The sequence below is a fragment of the Cardiocondyla obscurior genome, linkage group LG22 (genome assembly GCF_019399895.1).
Source record: "Cardiocondyla obscurior isolate alpha-2009 linkage group LG22, Cobs3.1, whole genome shotgun sequence".
Lineage (NCBI taxonomy): Eukaryota > Metazoa > Arthropoda > Insecta > Hymenoptera > Formicidae > Cardiocondyla > Cardiocondyla obscurior.
Genome location: NC_091885.1, coordinates 4,185,898 through 4,209,477, shown reverse-complemented (window position 1 = coordinate 4,209,477; position 23,580 = coordinate 4,185,898). Strand labels below are relative to the sequence as shown.

General features: G+C 33.1%; 3 protein-coding genes and 1 long non-coding RNA gene across 13 annotated transcripts; 3 read left to right on the top strand and 1 right to left on the bottom strand.

The window, feature by feature from the left end:
- Positions 1-22: 22 nt before the first annotated feature.
- Dap160 (dynamin associated protein 160) lies at positions 23-17,235 on the top strand. Of its 10 annotated transcripts, none has more exons than XR_011547150.1 (36): positions 26-495; positions 682-876; positions 1,075-1,228; positions 1,314-1,462; positions 1,520-1,660; positions 2,043-2,138; positions 2,861-2,929; positions 3,213-3,374; positions 3,442-3,618; positions 3,693-4,035; positions 4,114-4,327; positions 4,396-4,547; positions 4,615-4,737; positions 4,834-4,972; positions 5,068-5,382; positions 5,452-5,805; positions 5,895-6,061; positions 6,151-6,352; positions 6,436-6,723; positions 6,911-7,006; positions 7,174-7,269; positions 7,584-7,721; positions 7,794-7,920; positions 8,004-8,168; positions 12,617-12,738; positions 12,937-13,043; positions 13,136-13,499; positions 13,637-13,720; positions 13,809-13,964; positions 14,037-14,174; positions 14,253-14,487; positions 14,693-14,767; positions 15,364-15,537; positions 15,652-15,793; positions 16,685-16,770; positions 17,023-17,162. XR_011547150.1 is itself a non-coding variant. In XM_070671166.1 (36 exons), exons 2-36 carry the CDS (start codon positions 855-857, stop codon positions 17,099-17,101), a joined length of 5,481 nt encoding a protein of 1,826 aa, XP_070527267.1. In that variant the 5' UTR covers positions 27-495; positions 682-854; the 3' UTR covers positions 17,102-17,235. The 10 variants fall into 10 exon arrangements, 8 of the variants coding, with proteins under 8 accessions (XP_070527264.1, XP_070527263.1, XP_070527262.1 ...); XR_011547151.1 differs by having other exon boundaries at positions 17,030-17,132; XM_070671166.1 differs by lacking the exon at positions 16,685-16,770 and having other exon boundaries at positions 27-495; positions 13,136-13,208; positions 13,293-13,499; positions 17,023-17,235.
- Positions 8,981-11,022, top strand: LOC139111094 (uncharacterized). Its single transcript, XR_011547152.1, has 2 exons — positions 8,981-9,255; positions 9,719-11,022. It is a non-coding gene; the product is annotated as an uncharacterized lncRNA (long non-coding RNA).
- On the top strand, positions 17,156-18,501 carry Tbp (TATA binding protein). Its single transcript, XM_070670870.1, has 5 exons — positions 17,156-17,422; positions 17,582-17,712; positions 17,780-18,023; positions 18,092-18,290; positions 18,425-18,501. The coding sequence occupies exons 1-5, from the start codon at positions 17,156-17,158 to the stop codon at positions 18,499-18,501; spliced, it is 918 nt and encodes a 305-aa protein (XP_070526971.1).
- Positions 18,502-19,362: 861 nt separating this feature from the next.
- LOC139111092 (luciferin 4-monooxygenase) lies at positions 19,363-23,196 on the bottom strand. The gene is made up of 5 exons (XM_070671178.1): positions 21,455-23,196; positions 20,496-21,295; positions 20,236-20,411; positions 19,726-20,133; positions 19,363-19,622 (listed from the first exon to the last, which is right to left on the bottom strand). The coding sequence occupies exons 1-5, from the start codon at positions 21,566-21,568 to the stop codon at positions 19,501-19,503; spliced, it is 1,620 nt and encodes a 539-aa protein (XP_070527279.1). The 5' UTR covers positions 21,569-23,196; the 3' UTR covers positions 19,363-19,500.
- Between the last annotated feature and the right edge of the window lie 384 nt (positions 23,197-23,580).

Here is a 23,580-nt window from a genome sequence, read left to right as displayed (position 1 = left end):
GATTCTCGCCGAAGAGCCCCGAGAGCGGCCGAGCGTACGTGAAAGTGACGTGCGCGAATAGTTGCACGAGCGGTCGTTGTGAGCTGGGTGAGTTTGGCGGTGGTCAACGGTGGTCATCTCGTCGTGGATCGGCTCGGGTTTTCGCTCACCCCCGATCGACCAGATCGCCCTGCGTCGAGACAGCTAATCTCAAATTCTCCCCGTCCCTCACTCTCTTTCCTGCGCGGGACGGGAAGATCGATTCCACCGTTACTTCAACTTGGGAATTGCACACGCGGCGGACGAAGGCGCGATTGACAGTTCGGCGAATGCAAGGAAGGACGAGCAGGTGGACTAACTAACATTCAGGTAGAGAGCGGCTAGGACGGCGCGCGGGCGTGTAGTCGCGCGATGACGACGAGACTGTGACGGACGATGACAGTTACGGTGGGCGTTGCAGCGATTATCACAGGAACGAATTACGCACGCGGCTATCTTGAAAACTGCTTACTTACGGTAACGTTTTTTCACGAGCGAGAGTCCCCGTGAGAAAAATCACTTATTTTCTTTACTATTTATGCGTCAACTGATGCTCGATATCTAGGGTCCATGGTTTTACCTTATGCGATATCGAGTAAGAATTACGCGACGCACTTCCTTGACCACGATAACTCTTTAACTTGACTTTTTTTCCATTAATAGATAGATCCTGCCGTCAAGTCGTTGAGGCGAGAATCGATCACCGTTACCTAACCTATGCTAACCTTCGAAGGCGTAAACTATCGCCTGTAACTGATCAAGATCGCGAGAGACGCGAAATTTTGACGCGATACCGCCTTGAGTGCCGAAGCTGCTGACGTTGATCACTCTACAAAATGGTCACCCCTCAGACTCCAGGTGAATCTCGCTTTTACTCTTATGCTACTGTTGCATTGACACTTTACATGTTTATTACTGTTAGCAATTTGTTTTGTAACGTTAACATTTCTCAGTATGGACAGCCTCGAATAAGTACCTGGGGCGCAATCATCTTTGCAAATGGATGATTATGTCACAAATTACAGTGCACTTATTTTAAATGTATTTAATACACAGGTATGGACCCCTGGGTGATCCAGCCTAGAGAAAGAATGAGATATCAAGAACAATTTGACTCGTTGAACCCAATCAATGGAATTGTCACTGGTGAGCAGGCAAAAGGATTCCTTCTTAGATCGCAACTTCCACCTCCCATTCTTGGACAGATATGGTACAGATTCTACCAAACAATTTTCTTAAATCTTCTTTGTAACATAGACATTTTTTAATTATTTTATGTCTTCTTTTGTACATAGGGCATTATCAGATACAGATGCAGATGGAAAAATGGATATAAACGAATTCAGTATCGCGTGCAAGTTGATCAATTTAAAACTACGTGGTTTCGAAATTCCTAAAGTACTGCCACCCATTCTTATACAAAGTTTAAAGTCTTTCTCGACTGGTAAGCAAATAATTCCATCTGCTGAAGAAATATAAATTACATTGCAAGGTATTTTAGGTGACGCTAGCCTGGCTGGATTACCAAATGGTTCTACCGCTTCAAGTAATGTTAGCTCTCTAGTAAATTTAAGCGGACACCAACCAATGGTATCTCAAACTGTGGCAAGTGCAGTACCCACGACTGGAAATACTCTCATAGGTATATATTATTACATTTTGATTCATTTTTGTGTTCTTCAGTCTTCTTTATTTCTCAGTCGACGATGGTCGACTAGATGCTTGTGTAATATGTTATAAATTGAAGAAAGATCTTGGTTTATAAGAGGCTTGTAACAGCATTTACAAGTACCTAAAAGTACACTGTCGTTTAAATATATTCTGCTTATTAAATTCACTTAGATATGTCAAATGTGAATACAGTACCACTGATATTCAACAAATATATTACAATATCATGTCTATCGATCCTATCTATCATTTTCATAAATTTGATTCGACATGTCGCTATTATTACTTTTATTTAAAAACCGTTATTTAACAAACGTAGTAATGTATTATTCATAATTCATCATACTACACAGCATTACAACAAAATAGACAGAATGTGGCTTCAAGCACACATGCTACAACTCATATACCGTCTAAGCCACCTGCTCGACCCGCGCCACCTTCTGTGGGTATGTTAATCGTACTGGATTCATTGTGTATTTCATGAACAAATTTATATTTTTATCTGAAGCAAGCTTTTATTCAATCGCCTGACAATATTCTTAGTTAAAACATTTTTTTTTTTTTTTTTTTTTCTTTTTACATATTTTATTCTCTAATTATTGCACATTATGTTTTAAATATATTATATTATAGTTTTGGAAAGAGAATAATTATACCTCTCCAGCATATTATTTTTCTTTATAGTACAACTTTATGAGATTATTACATCTTAATATACGAATGTACAGCTTATATTTTTGATGTTGGCTATTTGAATTTATTTCGCTACGATAGTACAATTCAATCTTTGCTTAACCTAAAAGTTTAAAAAAAAATTTTTTATCAATATTTGTTACATATGTAAGTATGTGCTGGACTTTACTATGATAGACTTTTTAACAAAGTTATCATAAAAAAAAGTTTTACAATGCCTAAACGTAGAGATACAAGTGATTGCAATAACAATTTGGACATTATTATATAAAAAAAATAAGAAAGATCGTAATGTTATTTTCTAATCGTAGAATTTAAATTTTTATATGTTGATAATCTGTTACTTTAAGTGTTTACAATTAAATACTGTTTATATTCTTTTATAATTATATTTGCATTTTGTAATTTTTGATAATATATCGTTAATAATGCTTTTCACTTAACGCGGCAAAAAAAAAAAAAAAAAAAAAAAAAGGAGTTGCATCTTCTCTCAATACTATGACCGGTGCTCCCCCACAAAGACCTGCACCACCTGCAAATATCGGTATGTTTAAGTAAACACGTTGTCGCAAACCCAATATATATTAGTTATAGTTGAAATAATAATTGTTAAAGTTGATTATATTATTTGATTATTGACATAAAAAAAAAAAAGTATATATGTTATAGTGTACTGCCACAATTTTTTCGTGTTCAGCTCTTTTTTTTTTTTTTTTTAATGTTTACTATGCAATTAATTGAAGAAAAGTAATGAGTATTGCTTAGTTTTAAATAATTAAATATAATAATAATCTAAGACATCTAATAGTCACACGTTATTATTTTAGGAAGTAATTTTACGGCAACGACAGGTGGCCCACCACCTAAACCAGCACCACCTTCGTTTCCGAGTAGTCCTGTTGCAGGAATCTCACCGATGAAAATTGCATCTCCCGTTATTGGTTCTTCAGTAGTTTCTTCCCCTCCGTCTATACCCGCTCCTGGAATAGGTAACAAATAGTTCGTGAATATAAAAACAAATAATTTATTTTTACATACTTATCAATTTTTAATTAGGTATCTCGTCAGTGGCACCAATCGCCCCTTTAAATACAACTCCTATACCAATGGCTGCCTTTAATATGACACAACCAATACCGACACAATCATTAGGCATGGTCAATGCAGGTATGATTGCTCCTATAACCGGCATTCCTAGTATGGTACCATCATCTATTGGATCAATAAATACTGGTATATATAAAAAACTACTTTGTACATTTGATATATTTATTGCAATAAATATTAATTTTAATTTTGTGTTCTAGGTACTGGAGTTGCTTCATCGGTAGCGTTACCGTTAGTATCCTCAACAACTTCAAATGGTGCGTTGGTTAATGGCGCAATTTCACAAACGCCAGTCTCCACGAATACACCTTTAAGTACAACGGCACGTCCACCAAGTATAGACAGAGTAGGCTCTGTGGATTCGCAGCATTCAGTTGGCTCTCCACAGTCTATAGAATGGGCGGTACCACATCAGACTAAATTAAAATATACTCAATTATTTAATACTTGGGACAGAACGAGATCTGGTTTTTTATCTGGGCCTCAAGCAAGAAATATTATGGTGCAGTCACAGTTGCCACAACCGATACTTGCTCAAATATGGTATAGTAACAAAATTATAATGTTATTTATTAATTTATAAAATAGTAGAAAAGATATTTTGAAAATGTATGTTAACAGGGCTCTAGCTGATATGGATTCGGATGGACGTCTAGGTTCTGAGGAATTTGTGCTTGCAATGCATCTTTGCGATATCGCTAAAGCTGGTGAAAAAATACCTACGACACTCCCACCAGAACTTATCCCACCCACATTTAGACGGCAACGTCAAAGTAGTTTAACACTATCTCAGAATGCAACAGAAAATATTGACCCATTAGCGGGCATGCCACAGGTACATATCTAATATAAAAATATCATTTAAAGCAAAAAGAAACGAAAGGAAAAAATGTCTTTTTACAGACATCATTTGAAGATAAACGTAAAGAAAATTTTGAAAAAGGTCAAGCGGAATTAGATCGTAGGCGTAAAGCGTTATTAGAGATTCAGCGAAAGGAACAGGAAGAACGAGAACGCAAAGAGAGGGAAGAAGCCGAGAAACAGGAAAAAATAAGGCAAGTATAGATATAATTGCTTATTAATTAAACGTAATGTAAAAGAACTTTGTGTTTTATAATGCAGACTAGAACAAGAGAGGCGTAGACAAGCAGAAATCGAAAAACAAATGCAGAGGCAAAAGGAAATTGAACAAGAGAAAGAAGAACAACGAAAACGCGCGCAAGAACAAAAAGAAGCGGCACGCAAGTAAGTGTGTCATATTATACAATATATTAGACAAAATTATATCTTTAGTTGAAATGGATTTAAAAGCAACTATTTACTATATCTTGCGATATTTAGAGAAATGGAGAGACAACGACAATTGGAGTGGGAACGACAAAAGTCACAGGAATTGCAAGCACAAAGACAAAAAGAGCAAGATGTTCTTCTTAAATTAAAAGCAAAGAATCAGACTTTAACCATCGAACTTGGAACACTTGTAAGTATTAGAAGAACATTTTATTTTAGTCTATTTTATTTAAATAGTAATATTTTTATCAAGTAATCTTTAAGTTATCGTTTAATATCTTTTAGAATGACAAAGTTAAAGAATTGTCACAAAAAATTTGTGATACTCGAGTAGGAGTATCAGGCATCAAAACGACTATCGATGGAATGAGGTCAACGAGAGACACACAGTTACAAGAGATGACTGCGTTAAAAAATAAACTTCGGGAACAAAATCAAAGATTGTTAGCGTTGAGTCAAGAGAAAGCACGTATCGAGGCGAGAAATAAACTTAATGCGGCGCAAGATGCAGCCGGACAAGAGGCTATCAAAATGGCTTTTGACAATAAACAAATAACTCTTAAGCAAATGAAAGATAAAATAGCAGACTTACAACAGCAGGTATGCAACATTTATAAATTGCAAATACAAACTGCAGCAATATATTTTACCTTTTGTATTTTTTAACAGATTGATTCTAAAATGTCGGATATTGAAAATAATAACTCTCAGCTCGAAGATATTAAGACACAAATCAAGAATTTAGTAATGGATTGCAAACAGCTTTATGTTACTTTTGATGAAAAAAAGAAGAAGGTAATTGAACTTCGATCAGGTGGTAATGCCTCAGCTGCTGACTTTGCCACATCTGCATGGGGCGATAGCGGATGGGGAGATGGACCTACCAGTGACACAGCTTGGCCTGTCAACGATACCACTGCAAATGAAGCAGTCGTTGTAGGCGTTCGCAAATATAGAGCTCTTTATGAATTTGTGGCGCGAAATCAAGATGAAATATCGTTTCAACCTGGTGATATTATATTGGTAGATATAATAAGTAAAATATAAATTGTCACTCTTGAAAAGAAAATGAATTCATTACATAGATAGTTAATACAATACTTATTTTATAGGTGCCGCCTGTGCAAAATCCTGAACCAGGATGGATGGCAGGGGAAATTCGTGGTCACACTGGCTGGTTTCCTGAATCTTATGTAGAACCAGTGGATACTGGTACAGCTGATTTAGACAACGAACATACTTTCGTACAACAAGACAGTGTAGAGAAGAGAACGTTAGAGTTAGTTATTTTTATTTATGTTGTTAAGAGTCAAGAGTGTGTCATTCCATATATCATCAAGTGTTGGATTTTTTATTGTAACTGTGCAGAGGAATAGCGGAAGTGCCCGAGAACGTATCTGATGCAGGATCATTAGGGGGAGAAGCCCCAGTAGTGGAAGCTATTATACCTACTTTAGGATTAGGCACATCTTGCAACATACAAGTCACCACTTTGTTTCCTTACCGACCTACTATGGAGCAACATCTTGCTTTTGAAAAAGGAGAAACTATCAATGTTTCTGAACAACAGGTTACTATTATATTAATTATATGAAGAAGGTAATGCATACACGATAATCTATATATATTTTGTAACGCATTTGTTTTATTTAGAACGATTGGTGGTATGGTTCAGCTAACACTGGAAATAAGGGTTGGTTCCCTAAGTCATATGTAAAAGAAATAGTCTTAAGCAACAAAGATGCCGCGGTTGATGGTCTTAATGAATATTACGTTGCTCTTTACCGATATGAATCGGCCGAATCCGGTGATCTTAATTTCAATCAAGGGGAAGTTATATTAGTTGTAAAGAAAGAAGGCGAATGGTGGACCGGCTGTATAGGGAACAAAAGTGGAATCTTTCCATCTAATTATGTAGAAAAATGCGACGCTCCCAGTCAAGTACGTTAAAAATTTTTTACATTTTCCTTTAAACTAATTCTCATTAATGTATTTTAAACTACTTATTAACTTGTTTTAAACTAAATCTCATTAATTTATTTAAAATTTAAATATAAATGTTTGAATTGACAATTGAAAATAGGATAAACAAAAACTCGGAAAATTTCTAATAAGAGTTTGTGTGTAGGGTGTGTCTGTGCCTACTAACGTTCAATCTACTGCTATTGTTGCAACTACGGGAACAAATAACGAAGCTGATATCACAGCGACCGCAGAATCTCGAGTATGTATTTGTTTTTATTTAAAATTGAGAATATGTCTCACATTTAATTATAAAACTTAAACTGTCAAACGTTAGTCAATAATCTACTTATTTGTTATTAATCACAAATAATAAACCAAAGCTTGTAGTGATAAAACTTAAATGACATAAAACGTGCACGTATTTAGCAGGTAGAGAAAACAGCAGAGCAGTTAGAAGACGAAAGAGCAGCTGCTGAGGATAGGGCAGAATTACCAGACTTTACTGCTATGGCGGCTCAACAGGTAAAACTAAAACTTTAATGTACAGAGTGTTCTATAGTATACAGACACTTTCCTGATATAAAGACACAGACTGATATAATTAACATTTTTTCTATGAAAATGTAATTGCTTACTACTTCTTTTATGCATCCGATATCCTGATAATCCAGTATTACAAGGTATTTAATTTATTATGTTATGCCGATTTTAATTGTTATTACAATTTAAAATATACAATTTTTCTTTCATTTTTTTTAAACTAAATTTTCTTTAATACATCAAAAGGTTAATTTTGTTTAAAAAAAAAAAAAAAACTTTTTTTTTTCTTTTTACAGAGAGGAAGGAAACCAGAAATTGTTCAAGTTATTGCACCCTATCAAGCAACAAGTGCAGAACAGCTTAATTTGCAAAGAGGACAATTAATAATGATTCGTAAAAAGACTGACAGTGGTTGGTGGGAAGGAGAACTTCAGGTAGAAAAAAATTTTTTTTTTTTTTATATTTAATATCATACTGTTGAGCAATAACGAACATTATTTATTTAGGCGCGCGGCAAAAAGAGGCAAATTGGTTGGTTCCCAGCAACTTACGTTAAACCGTTAACCAGTAGCAGTAACAGAAGCACACCTGTTTCTCATGGATATCAAGATTCTCCAACAGATCCGAATATTGGTAAATAAGTTATACAATTATTATCTTAAAACAATTTTCTCGGGTATATATTTATATATCATAAGTGTCCTCTTTAATTGTAGAACGCGTTATGGCTCTGTATCCTTATCAAGCTCAAAACGAAGATGAATTAAGCTTTGAAAAAGGTGATGTTATATCGGTACTTGCTAAGGAAGAAGCATCTTGGTGGAGAGGTGAATTGAACGGTGTATCTGGTGTTTTTCCGAGCAACTACGTATCGCCTATGTGTGAGTATTCTTTTCGTACGTAATTGATGAAATTAAACGTTAGAAATATCTTATACTTTTTAATATTACAAGTACAGAGTGAGCAGAAAAAAAAAAATTATATAACGTTAACTTATATTAAATTTCTACACGGATTACACAAATAGAAATATTAGAGAGACTGATTGAAGCAATTAGATTTTTTTTTTTATAACTAGTAGATAAAGTAAAACTATAGAAATGCAGAAAATATATAACTTCTGGCTACAGATAGGCGGACGATCGTTAGGTGTAACAAGTTCCAATTAAAACGATTATTTATTTATATTTTAATCATTGTTATCATTGTTTTATTATTTTCATTATCAACACTATTGCCATTATTACTTTCATCAACCATCATTATTATCATTGTTGTTATAATTATTATTAATTATTTAATTATATATTTTTTTATTACATTAATGTAAAATTGTTATTATTATATATGATTTTATTAAGTTAGGCTTTACCTTTACTTATTTTGCTCCTTTATTTAAATTTTGACTTGCAGAATGAGTAAAGATGGAATGTGTTGTTGCAATAATTATCGAATATACGTAATTTTAGCATTATATTATAAGTTAATAGCTTGTAAGAGAGTAAAGCTAAAAGTATGTAGCGTATTCCCTACATTTTCTTCTAGATTAATATATATTGTTATAAATGGAGTGTTACCTAACTTCAATGTAGATTATAATATATCGAAGAATATATTTTCTCCATCAGTTAAACCTTGTCTAAATTAATAATATCGTTGGAAGGCTCTTTTTTTTATGTAAGTATATATTTGTGTGAAAATAATGTATTCTTTGTCTTCGAAATCCGCTTGCATTTTGTGGTAATTAACATTTTCATTTTTTAAGAATATGCGTTGTGTATGGCACTGGTTACTGGTATATCGCAAGCATAAAGAGATCGCTCACACACTTATCGCCTGTGGTTTACATTAGAAATGAAAATAGAAACGGATGCGACAGATCAAATGTCATTATTAATTTATGAAACAGCCTGCTTGTCTGCTTTGCATGTCTGCCCATTCGTTCGTCCGTCCGTCTCTCCGTCAGAGGTAGTTTTTTTTTTTTTTTTTTTTTTTTTTGTCATAATGAGTAACAACTAACAGTTAACAATTTTAAACGATCTATAATTTTGTAAAAATATCTAGATTATAATATGGGCGCATTCTTCTTTAAAGATTCTACAGTGATTAATAAAATTAACAAGAATTTATTATATAATTTTGATGAAATTAGTAAACTTTGCTATTTTATGTACATTTAATTGCAAAAATTTTGAATACGAAAAGTTTTATAGGAAAGGAATAGATTTAGAATAGAAGAATTTTATTTAGCAAAACACGTTATATAATTCTTTGCTTTTACGATTCTTTAACGACAATTTTAATGTAAAATTAGAAAAGACGCTTTAAAGAAAACAGCTGCCTCAGTTTTTTTTTTTATTCTTAATCTATAATACGTGAATTTTTTAATCTCCTTTTTATTAATTATCTTTCGCTTTTGCTTAACACGCAGCATAAAAGGTAGCCGAGCAGCAGAACAGCAATGCTGATTAAAATTAAAGCACCTGAAGTGTAATAAGAACAATAGCAGCTCCTACACTCGGCACGGCGTGCTAGGACAGCAGAAGTCTCATCGTTGGAGACACTATGCATGAAAAAAGAACAAAAAAAAAAAAAAAAAAAAGAAACAAAAAAGTGAGACAAGTGTTAGCGTAACAAAAAAAGGGGGGGGGATAAAGAGGGAAGAAAGTGTGTGTGCGTGAGAAAAAGCAAGAGAAAAATCGAAAAAAGAAATTAATACAAAAAGGACAGGGAGAAAGACTCCGGGGTAACTCTTCGTCTCTATAAATACAGCCTCTACTTATACATATTATACAAGCCTTTCCCTCTGGTGCGGGGTTGCACTCATTTCTTTCATTAATATGTATTATCAATTGGATTGTTAACATAAGTCACGACATTTAACCATTTTACATCCTTAAACAAATTTCCATCCTAGTATTATGTTCGTTGCATGAAAACAACGCGGACATATACCAAGTCAAATCGTTTCATTAGTGTTACGACCACCTGATATATATCTGCACCAACACCAAAGGTCTACCTCAGTTCTCTATCTATGCTGACGTACAATTAAGAAAAACAATAATATTAAATTTTTAGCTTATTCACGTTAGAAATATTTAACATTATGTCACGGTACGAATAATATATTGTTACTTAATGTTTAAGCGATTTGTTAAGTTCATGTTGAATGCATCCTGCATCTCATGACAATATCCACTTTCACGTGCGGATTTAATTCATGTTTATGTTTAAGAGCTTTATTTGAATTTGATCTTTGGAGTATATTAAAGTAAAAAAATGTTTTTTGAAAAGAAAAAAAGCGAGCCCTTGTAAAATCGCTACCTTGTCTATTTTCACTTTGGAACATTTTGGTGGTCGATCAAAATTTACAGTGTTTTATTTTATATGTCCCTTAGGAAGTAAGATTCATCGCTGTGTGTTCTGATTATTTCTTTCGTCTTTAATATAATGTCTGCGTTAAATTGTGTAAAATATAAATAGTCGTTAGAAAAGTAACAGTGCGTTATATTTTATCTTTCGTTGACATTATATGGTGCGCATTACGGACCGTTAGAAATCACGGTTGTCTCTTGCTGAGGCCTAGAGGATGTGTGACGATCTCATAATCGAACAGCCGATGATTAGCTGCCACGAAGTGTAAAAGAAGAAGGAGCTCAGAAATGTACACAATATTATTCGATGCTTGACGTGTGCGGCTTATTATGTCAAGTAAAAAAAAAAAAAACGAAATGCGCAAAGTTGATTTATTTATTCGCGTGGAAATTTTACGAAAAGAGAAACCAAATGAAGCAAAACAATATATGACTCGATTGCTCGCTGTAGATTTGACATAATTTATGAAGCTGATTGTTCGATCTTTAGTCTCTTATTTCGCACAAGTAACGAGTACTCTATTGATGTAAATAACAGAGAAAAGATAAAAAGTAATGTGCTCCTTCTTCACAGCCTTTTATGATAGAGCCTAAATAAATTAGCACTTATACGTGAACAATAATTGCCGAGAATCACTAATAATGAACTATAAATAAATGATAGTGTTGACCATGTGATTCAATAAGTAATGTTATTGTAAATCAGTTTTTCCATCGAAATCGCATTCCTATATGTGTATTAAATGACTTCATTTCTTAAGTCGTAATTAACGGTCAGCGTCTTATTCATATAATGTGTATCGTGCTATTATCTCGTTGATATACAGTGCTTCGTTACAAAAAGTTTATTATATTAAAAGATATATTTAAATGTTTATTGTTTTCGAGACAAACACGATTCTTGAGAGCCGCATTAGAGCCTACATTTTGCACCGAATTCGGCGTACATACAATTACGAAGCTTTAATATAACAATGACATTTTTATGAATGTTCGCAAAAGTATGACCGATCTGGCTTTCTTAGAGATTTCTTGAGGCTCCAACCACAAAGTTATTTAGAGAAACGAGGATGATACAGCTGATTCGGCGAGAAATCAAGCGCACAACGTATTTATTCATTGCTATTGCGAGAACTTTTACGCATTCTATGTAATCCTCTACGACAAAAGCGAGTAAATACGTTATGTCACAGTGGCAATAATTGTGTGCTTAATAATTAGGTATTCCAGATAACCAGTCCAGCATAACGTTATTTAGATGATGATGATGGGATGTTTAAAGCAAGTTGTGCAACTGGTTACCCCTTAGTCGATGTAGCCATGTAGTGCGTTATACTCCTAAGATTGTTACTATTTGCAAGTTGTTTGTTTATTCTAATATCGAATCTCATCTAAAGTTTCACAATATGGTGTAATCGGGCGTGTAGTGAAGAATGTTGTAAGACAGTATGAACAATTTTGTGTGATTACGAATCTTGTTCACACTTTATATACATATATATATATATATATATATATATATATATATATATATATATATATATATATATATATAATATTGTGCTATCACACATATGTACGCCGATGTTCTTATACATATGTAAACATATCCATATGTGCATATACGAATACGTTCGCATCTCACCGCTGATCGAAATAAAATATCTGTCTGTTGTAAAATTATTCTTACGGATTATGTGTTACTCGGCACTATCGCTTGTAATGGCAACGACATTTAATAATTTTATTTCATTAATCTTTTTCCTTTTTGTAATGTTTTAAGGCGACAAGAAATATTTTTATCAAAATATTATTTCTATTAGTTTCGAGAATAATTATTGTTTTTGCTTAGACAAAACTGTATTTTGTAAAAGTAGATAATTCAAGCTAAAACATATTTAATGATAATTTTATATGGAAAAAACATCTTTTTGTATATATTTTATGTGTAGCAAATGAATTGACGATCGATACAATGTATCACAATCCTATGGAGAGAAAACGCCAGGAACATATCAAAGAATTAATCGTGACCGAACAAGCTTACATAGAAGACATGCGATTAGTACACGAGGTATTCTTTTTTTCATTTTCTTTTCTAAATTTTGGATTATTGTAGCGCATAATCTTTCAATTTATAGATTCTTTATGTCAATTTGGAGTATTTTTTTTTAAAGATGAAACGTGATTCCATATTGATTAGAAGATTAATGAAGATTAAAAATTAGAAAATCTGCAATATAAGGTGTATATGTATATATGCATGTTTTAGGTGTTTGAAAAACCATTACTCGAAAGTTTAGTTCTAAGTGTCGTTGAAATCGAGAGGATATTTATCAATTGGAGAGATATTATCGCATGTAACGATAATTTCTTAAGGTAATTAGAATTCATTGATATATTATGATAGAATGTACTTTCTGTATCACCAAAATCACTCAAGAAACACGAATTTTTTTTTTTTTTTACAGGACTCTGAGAATACGAAGGGATAATAGCTATAATGGAATAGTACGAATGATTGGTGATATATTATGTGAAAATGTAAATGCAATTTTATATGCACGACATGAAAATAGTATTTTATTATTGGAATATATCTATATACGATGTATGTATTTTGTGCAGATTCCTAGGATGTCAGCTTACATAAGGTTCTGTAGCTGCCAAATATCTGCTGCAACGTATCTCCAGCGTTTAACGGAAACTTCGCCGGAGTTTGTTCAAGTCGCACAAACGTGTCAACAAGATCCGCGGACGAAAGGAATGCCGTTAAGCTCTTTTTTAATTAAGCCAATGCAAAGGATAACAAAGTATCCGCTCATCATTAACAAGGTACCTTCTTTTATTCATATACAGGATGAATCGTAATGAACGGAAGTAAATCGTTAACGACCGAGCGCTCCGTACATAGTATTCATTCTATATAATTATGGCTATATATTGTAATATATGTAATATAATAATTATAGATCTTAGAATACACGCCGTTTGATCATCCCGATAGGCAATACCTACAGGAAGCTTTGGCTAAATCCGAAGAGTTTTGCACTCAGGTAAAACTAATTAAAAAAATATATATAGTCTTTTAAAAGACTAGAGTAATTTACAAATTTATGCTGTTTAATATTATATGTGATGTAGGTAAACGAAGGCGTTAGAGAGAAAGAAAATAGTGATCGATTGGAATGGCTACAAACTCACGTTACATGTGATGGTTTAGAAGAACAGCTTATTTTTAATTCCTTAACGAATTCTTTAGGACCGCGAAAACTGTTACATTTCGGTATACTTCATAAGGTAACGTATATATCTTTTCAAACATACTAAAAGTTTTTTTTTTCATATGATTCCATTGTCGTTTTGTTACAGTCAAAAAGTGGCAAAGAGCTCGTTGGCTTCCTTACGAATGACTTCTTATTGTTTGTTCAACCGTTGAAGTTCTCTTTGAATTGTCAACAATTTTCATTTGAACGTAATAAAAATCAAAAATTTAAAATGTACAGGAAAGTATGTGCTCAAAATTTAAAAAAGAATATTAATAAATAAATTAGAATGCTGGTATTAAAAAATTAACTTCTTTTGTAGCCAATATTTCTCAACGAATTGTCTTTATGCGGAGAAAATGACGGAAACAGTAGCTTGAGTGGAAGTGACGCAACGGACAATTCATCAAAAGTTTTAAGACTGAAAGATCAAAAGAAGCCAATAATACTAATAGCACCGTCTGCGAATGAATGTTCATTGTGGTCGAAACGAATTGTGGAGGCACGTAAAAAATTTTTAGAAAATGAAAAGAACTGTTTGCAGAGACAACGGTCAAGTGAGTATCATGATAATTAATCAAACATTAAGCTTATTCAACATTATGTTTTTGTACTTTTGCAAATTGCTTTCCAACATAATTTGTAAGCATATAATGTTCATATATTAATGAACATGAATGTCGAGCTTATACGTTTGTGTAGATAAATGAGTCATTTGATTAATTTAATATTCATTAAGTCATGGTTTATATGGGTAAACAGAACAGGCGCAATTTGGGGCGTGCGGCAGAATTCTCGTCACTGTGCTCGAAGGTTTCAACTTGAAAGCTCCATCCGGTAAGGCTCAATTGGTTTAGGTTGCTTGGTGGTTTTTTTTTTTTTGTAGTTTGATGTGCTCGTTAATACTTTCTTGTGCTTCATGCGTTTGCAATATCAAGGGTTAGGGTATTGGTAAAAAACTAACGTAGAAAATATTTGTATCAATTCTAACGTTACGATACTGCATGCAACGCTTTATTAACAAACATCTGGCATGTAGTTTCCAGGGGATTTCCACAAGGTAGGCTGATACTAGTAGTTGTGGAGGCAGAAGATCTTGCTGTTGATAGGAAAGGTAGAATGTCGAGATTCTATATTTCGAAATAACACTATATTTAACGTAGAATGTTAATTCGTAGACTTATTGCTAATTCTGAAAATTTCATGATTTTATTGTATAAATGTCTTCTCTGCCGTACTATAAATTAAGTTTTTGAGTATATATTTCTTGAAAAGAAATTGGCCCTTAGAAAACTTGAAAATTAATTGTTGCATGAAGACAAAATTACTTACTAATACTTGAAGGGGAAAAAATATATATGTTTTTGTATGTTAGTTTGCCGTTTGTTAAAAATGATATACTATTCGTATCAATATACACTTTTTTTTCTTAGGGAAGTGTAATGCATTCTGCAAAGTGTCTATGGGCTCTCAAGAAGAAAGAACGAGTATCATTTCAGGAAGTGATTGTCCTTTGTGGGATTCTTCAATGCAATTCCAAGTAAAAGATTTGCTCGAGGATACGCTTTGCATCACTGTCTTTGATAAAGGATATTATAGTCCTGACGGTAAGGTTTTTTTTTTTTTTATCTTAACAAATTGAACAATTTTATATATACAAAAAATATAATTAAATCATTACATTATACTCTTTGTAATATTTGCAATATTTAATGTTGCAGAATTTCTTGGTCGCGCTGAGATCAGAGTGGCCGACGTAATGAGAGACAGCAAAAACTCTTGTGGGCCAATCCAAAAGAAAATCAAATTGCGTGAAGTCGAAAGCGGTGACGTTGTTCTCAAGCTTGATCTACGACTATTTGAGTAAGGCATATATGATAAGAATTTCTAATTTATAGAAGTACACTCACAGTCAGAAATGGCATTCACGGTGCTACGACGGCGGCTAGCGTACGTGATCTTGGTGTGATGTGCGTCAAATCTCACAACAAAGGCGCGCGCGCGTGATGTGTTATGGAGTACCGGTCACAGAGGACTGAGGGAGAACGCGGCCTACTACACCCCCCCCGTACTCGGCGGCCGAGAGTGGGGGAAGTCACGTACGCCAGCCGCCGTCGCCGCTCGTTGCAGCAAATGCTATATTTGCTTTTCAGTGTACGTATGTTAAATAAAAATTTATATTAAATTTATATCTCCTTTCCTCCTTATATATACTAGATTGGTATTACGCGTTAAGTAACTGTTAATTGTTACTTTTTTTCGCGACGTTGATTGGTGTTCTGGCCTTACTCGCTTCGTGCTAAGCTATAGTAAACGTTAGCTATCTGTACGCGTGGAAGCCGCGATTCCGAGTTGGGCTCTCTGGTCTCGCATACGAATACGGGAAACAGTTTTCATCGGAAATACGTCATACATTAAAGCCTACAGCACAAAGCTTAAGGCTTACTACACCTAATGTAGATCGGGCCGTAGTGTTAGGACTGCTTTGACGTCCAATATAAAATATTTTCTAAAATAAATTGCAACGCGATTGATTGAAATCTTACGTATCGCGAAAATTACGTGTGGCCAGCACACGTAATTTAGAGTGGTGATTGTTATAATAAACAAACGTAGTGATCCTTTCCCTCACACATGTAGGGCAGAAGAAAGAATAGTTCAAAGTAATTAGTGAATAGCTTGAGTTTAATTTGTGATGCTGTCCTTTCGAGATAGTTTTCTCGTGATTTGATTGATTTTTTTGCATGTATTCAGCTTAACCCGGTAGAATCAGAAGCATAACACAAGCGCGAAATCGCGCGTTAAAACTTTAAGTGACGTCGAGACAATATCGTAACAAGGTAAATATTCAGAGTGTAATCAAATAAAATTAGCTAAAATCAATTAAGTCAAGAAGAATATATATATATATATATATATATAATATTTTGCCGGATAAACAGTGCTAATATGATTTAGGGTAGAATTACAATAGGCATCAGGACCAAAATATTCAATTAACTTTTTAGTTAAATAGGATTTTTTTTTAATTAATATTTGCACGACATCGCTTTGCACAAAAGATTAAAATATTTAATTAATAATGTATTAAGATTTCAGGTTAAAACTGTACTTCAAGAAGATGCAAGTATAACCTCAAAGATACCATATCTTTCGTATTCTTCCAAATAAAATCAATTTATCGTTAACATCATCAGTCGAGTGTATATTTGCTAAGAATTAAAAATGGATCAGATGCTTCCAAGTCCTGGCTTCAGTATACCTAGCATTGGTACACCTCTGCATCAACCTGAAGAGGATCAACAGATTCTGCCAAATGCTTTACAACAGCAGCAACAATCCCAACAGTTTCAACAACTGCAACAATTACATTCAATGAGTCCAAATATGCAGAGTGGTATGTTGATGATAACACCTCAAAAGAACATGCATACATATGCTCCAACTCCAACTTTTGCAACACCACAGAGTCTAATGCAGCCACAAACACCGGTAATTTATTGTTGATACATTAATATTTTATGTGTTAACTTGTGACTTTGCAATAAAATTTTTTTAATCAAAGATATGCTATTAATTTTTAAATGCTAAAAAGTCATAACTGAAAATATTTATATCATTGTTTTAATGTTTCCTCTGATTTATTTTTAGCAAAATATGATGTCTCCAATAGTACCACAAAATAATCAAATAGCACCACCATCAATAGGTCCTGCAACTCCAGGTCCAATGACACCTATGACTCCAGCTTCAGCAGATCCTGGAATATTACCACAATTACAGTCAGTTTATTTAAAAAATTGATATAATATTTTATTTATCTTGTTTCACATTTTTCATTTTATTTAGGAACATTGTATCCACTGTCAATTTAAATTGTAAGCTTGACTTGAAGAAAATAGCGCTTCATGCTAGAAATGCTGAATATAATCCAAAAAGATTCGCGGCTGTTATTATGCGAATCAGAGAACCAAGAACTACCGCACTAATATTCAGTAGTGGTAAAATGGTTTGTACAGGCGCTAAAAGTGAAGAAGATTCACGTCTTGCAGCCAGAAAGTATGCAAGAATTATCCAAAAGTTAGGTTTTCCTGTAAGTATCGTTATTTTTTAAAATGTTTTTTTTTTTAGCAATTAATATTACAATTTCATTTAAATTAGGCAAAGTTCCTAGATTTTAAAATCCAAAACATGGTTGGGAGCTGTGACGTTAAGTTTCCAATTAGATTAGAGGGTTTAGTGCTCTCTCATGGAAACTTCTCATCGTATGAACCAGAGCTATTTCCAGGTTTAATATATAGAATGGTCAAGCCTCGAATTGTGCTACTAATATTCGTCTCTGGGAAAGTAGTATTAACAGGTGAGTATTAATGCTACTGTACAATTATTTTATAATAAAATTATACATATAAAATATTCAGACATGCATAAAAGATAAAAAATTGGATGTTTGTGTTTAAATATAATTTATTATATATTAATATATGTCACCAGGTGCAAAAGTACGTAAGGAAATTTATGAAGCCTTTGACAACATTTATCCAATACTAAAGAATTTCAAAAAGCAGTGATTTGTAGCATTTAATTTTAATTTAATATAATGATTTACTTTTATTTAATAGATTTCCTTTCTATTCTGTAATATAAAATTACATAAATGAGCAAACTGTTATTTAATACTGTTGAATTGCACAGTGTTGTTAAACATTTCTTTAACTGCATATTTAAGATATTTCAAAATGATAGGAATATTATTTTCAGATCGAAGAATATCCAGTCATTTTGTAATATAATATATATATATATATACAATTTGTTTCACATAGATTGAGTAATAAAATAATTCAATTTTATCGGGAAATAATAATATTTTCGGGAAAAAGCATACACTGCGAAGGTACAATTTGCGCAAGCTTGTAATAATTTTGTTTAAACTTATTAAATCAATTAATTAATGACAACAAAAATTCTAAAAAGGTGTATGTATAAATTACACGTACACTGTAACCAAAAGTTTCTTCCCTTTTTGCCTTCCTTAAAGATAGATAATGGTGCATATAATTTTGTATTTATAAAATAGTCTTCTAGTAATGCAGTGCCTCAATTAAAATGATACAAGTAATCAACATATAGGCTTTACCAACTTTCTTTGTCTTGAAGTCTTTCAACTTGAAATCTTTTCATATTTTCGTAAAATAAAGTGTCTTAAAATACGAAAAAACTTTTTGACCAACCTGATATATTAATTTTTCAAATACATACATTTTGTATGATTAATAATATTGTATTTAGAAATTTAGAAATGTATTATTTGTTACTCATAGCACATGTTCAAACCTAATAAAATTATCTACAATGGAAAAAGCTTATTGTTTGTCACTTAACAGATGTTAAAATGGTCTTAAATGATTAATTGGTAAAAAACGTTTAAATATATCTAATAAATATATAAATTATATTAGTATTAATTTTTTATGCATATTTAATATTGTACAAATAATAAGTATCATTAAACAGTCTCACAAGAATACACATGATTATAATACATAAATTGAAAAAAACTAATTGGTTTATAATTTTGATTTCACACTATCTCGCAATATTCGACGCAATATTTTCCCAGATGGAGTCTTTGGAATGCTATCGACAAATCTGACACCGCCTCTAAGTCGTTTAGGATTTGATACACGATCTGAAACAAAAAATGCATAAATACATATAAATATATTTAAAATATAGCTAAATAAAATAGATAATATTAAATTTATTTTACACATAATGTAGCATATTTTTACCATTAACATATTGAATTATATCTTTTTCACAAATGTTAGAATTATTTTCTTTTACAATAAATGCCATTGGCAACTCTCCAGCTGTATCATTTGGTATGCCAATTACGGCAGCATCTAGTATTCCCGGATAAGTTAACAAAATCGCTTCAAGCTCAGCTGGTGGAACTTGATAGCCTTTGTATTTGATAAGTTCTTTTATCCGATCTACAATATAAAAGTATCCATCTTCATCGTAATATCCTACATCTCCTGTGTGCAACCAGCCATCCTTATCAATTGTTAGTCTAGTAGATTTTTCGTCGTTATAATAGCCTTTCATTATCAAATCTCCTTTAAAACATAATTCTCCTTCGCAATTTGGCCCTAAAGCTTTATCCGTTTCGTATTCTCCGATTGGTATTACTTTTGCTAAAAGAATATCAGTCTTAGAGTTACATATTGTTCAAATTTACAACAATATTTTATAAAATATATTTATTAAAAAATACAGTATAATGAAGAGACTACTACCTGATATGCCTGGAACTACCGTGCCAACGCTCCCTGGTTTTACTATACTGTTATCTGGGGTTCTTAAAACAGCTAAAGTAGTTTCTGTTAATCCGTAACCTTGTTTAACTTCAGTAATATTTAATCGTTTAGCAACCGCCTTTTGAATTTCCTTCGACAATGGAGCTGCTCCACTCCTAATTAAATATTTTTGTAAGTTGCAGTTTTTTTCCAGATTTTTTTTTTTTAATTACTTATATCTAATTTGTAGTATTGCTTACCATACACCTTTAATAGAAGACAGATCATATTTATCCACAAGAGGATGTTTAGCCAAAAATACCATAAGGGATGGCACCACAGGCAAGTATTCAATTTTATATTTCTCTACAAATTGAAGAAACATCTTTTCTTCAAAATGTGAAAGTACAACAGTAGAAGTTCCCCTTAACAAACTGATTACCATCAATACAAAAGAATATGCGTGAAAGAATGGGAGCAATGCCAGAACTATACCATTTTCAGTAATTGCACTATTATTGATATACATGCGTATGACTGTAGTGATATTTTTATCAGTCAACATGACACCTTTTGGCAGTCCTGTAGTTCCGCTCGAGCATAAAATAGCTGCTACATGATTATCTACATCGACAGAAGTGGCTTGAAGAGCATTTGCATTATCCTCAGAGATGTTTGATATTATTTCATATATGCTGGGCCATGCTACATTACCGCTACTATGTTCGTTTAGCATTAATACTCTAGGCAACCAATGTAACTCTTTAAACACTTTTCTCATGCTATTAAATGCTACCGATGAAATAAAAATAAACTTTGGCTTTGAAATGAATAGCGCATGTTTTAACTCTCTTTCAGAATACAATGGATTCAATGGGCAGGCAACAGCTCCCAGAAAAAATGCAGCGCATACTGGAATACAAAACTCCAGATTGTTTTCACTGCATACAGCTATAGCATCATTTGTTTTCACTCCTTTCCTCTTTAAATAACTTGCCAATTTCCTGCTAGCATCTAAAATATGTTGAAACGTTTGCTCCTTGGCAGTGTGAGGGTTTATCTGTTGAAAAAATTCTTATTGTAAAAATTAATATAAAAATTCATAGGAAATTATTTCCCACAACAAATATTATTTGAAATTAATGTATAACCCTGATTTAATTAATATGCAATATTAATGCAATAATGCAAAGTATTATAAGTCATATTACAGATTGACCTGTGCCACGCGAGTGCCATGCGTTGCTAGTTGCATTAATAACAATTCTCCCACGGAAAAATTGAGTTCTGCAATCACTTCACCCTCGCCATGCAAAATATTTGATTGTTGCATAATGAACACTAGGGAAACGCCGATTTGTTTCACGTAAAATGATGAGCTTTTTTCAATGAAACGTTAAAAAGAGGACGTTATCATGGACGTCAAGTCAGGCGTTTATATAATGATTTAGCACAATGATAAGTGCACTCAGCAATTATTTTCATCTTTTAATACGTTTTAATCGATAAACATACATCTTGCGCCTCCTGGAGACGAGATAATTAGACGTTCAAAAAAAAAAAAAAAGCCGGTACTTCTATCGACTCGCCGTTAGATGTCGGCACGCGTATTATATTAGATCGAAAAGATTACGTTGGGTAAGTCATCAGCTGATTCTAATTGTTTTTCAAGAGAACTTGATCGAACACTAAATTCAACCGCAACGCCGTACTGTTGGTGGACAAAATAATTTAATTCATTTTAAAAAAATTGTATAGTTTATCGTTTTCAATTTAAAAAATTAAAAAATGTATTTATACATGTAAAGTAATAAGAACGATGAGCTTGCTAAATTAATCGGTGATTAAATTCACCAGGCAGAATTACACAAGTCTTATAATTGATACAACTATCGTTATTAATTTTTTTAATTTAAATTAAAAGACAATGATAATAATAATATACTTTTTTTCCATTTTCTCAAGCGAGAAAAAGATAATAATTATTCGTGACAACAAAGCACTATAAGTGTTTGAATAAGAATAAGCTATTTGTCGTTTAATTGATGTTTGATCACACCCACCCTAACGCTATACAATTTTTTACATCCTGCATAAATAAATAAATAAATAAATAAAAAAAATGAAATATAGATAGACATGTAAATCTATTCTTTATTTTTTAGTCCTTTGCTCCAAACTGGAATTTTTTTTAATCTCTTGCGTCATATGAATAGAGAAATCGTATGTATACGATGAGAAGTGGCGTGTTGTTGCATTTTTTTATATTAGTCACGTAAATAACTAATTCTTTTTGTGCGCACGCATTACGCGACATTATGCAAATCCATTTTATGGCTTCATACAATAAAAAACTTGTTTTTAAAAATTGACATTAATTTTTATCAGTCTACGTTCGTTACGTTAAATATATGTATAATCAAGTACGCACTACGTGCTTCTATAACGTACCTTAGTACTCAAATATATCTTTTTTTTTTTTTTTTTTCCTTTACATAAATAATTGCACATCTGCAATTTTTTAATTTAAGTTAAGCTACCGATGATCTTTCATGATAAATTAGATACACTAGTGCGCTTAGGGTGTTCACTGAAGGCTGTCATACGCAAAGTAGCACGAAAAATTACGCGTATAAAGATTCAGCACGAATTATCACATAGTTCGACGAGATATCTGTTAATTCTTGATCGAAACGTCTGCTAATACTTTAGCAATCAGGTAAATTTGTGTACAACAGCCTTGTAGCTTGCTCCAGCATGCACCGTTGCATCAAATTGTCATCGGACGCACAAGACAAAGGCGAACCTCGCCGTTATCACCCGCGTGAGATTTCTCACAATCGGATCAACACCACTGAACGCGAGGCCTGATTACCACGCTTGCGCCAACAGCCACGATAGTAGAACGGCGAAAAAACCACCGGGCGCGTTTTGTTCGAAAGATAAAAAATAAAAATAAAAATAAAAAAATTTAAAAAAAAAAAAAGAAAGAAAGAAAGAAAGAAAGAGAAAAAAACGCACGAAAGAATCTTAGTAGCGACGTGGAATTTGGGCTTTCTCTCGGCGAGGGAGTCCGGATTTATGCGCTTGAAAGCGATGCGTGACGGCCGACGAAGATCGAAAAGTACCGTCGGTTGCTGAGCCCCGACGAGGATTTCGGCGCGTGTGCCAGGAACATTTTTCCGTCATCGGTTTTTCCCCGCCCTTTTGTCGTCGTGGAGGCGGTGTCGAAGGGATGACCGCCCTACATTTGGGAGATCGCACGGCATTGCTCGCCCCAGCCGCCACAATGTCGGGCGCAGGCTCGCGCGAGCGTTACGATAGGTAGACATTCAGGCTGGTTCA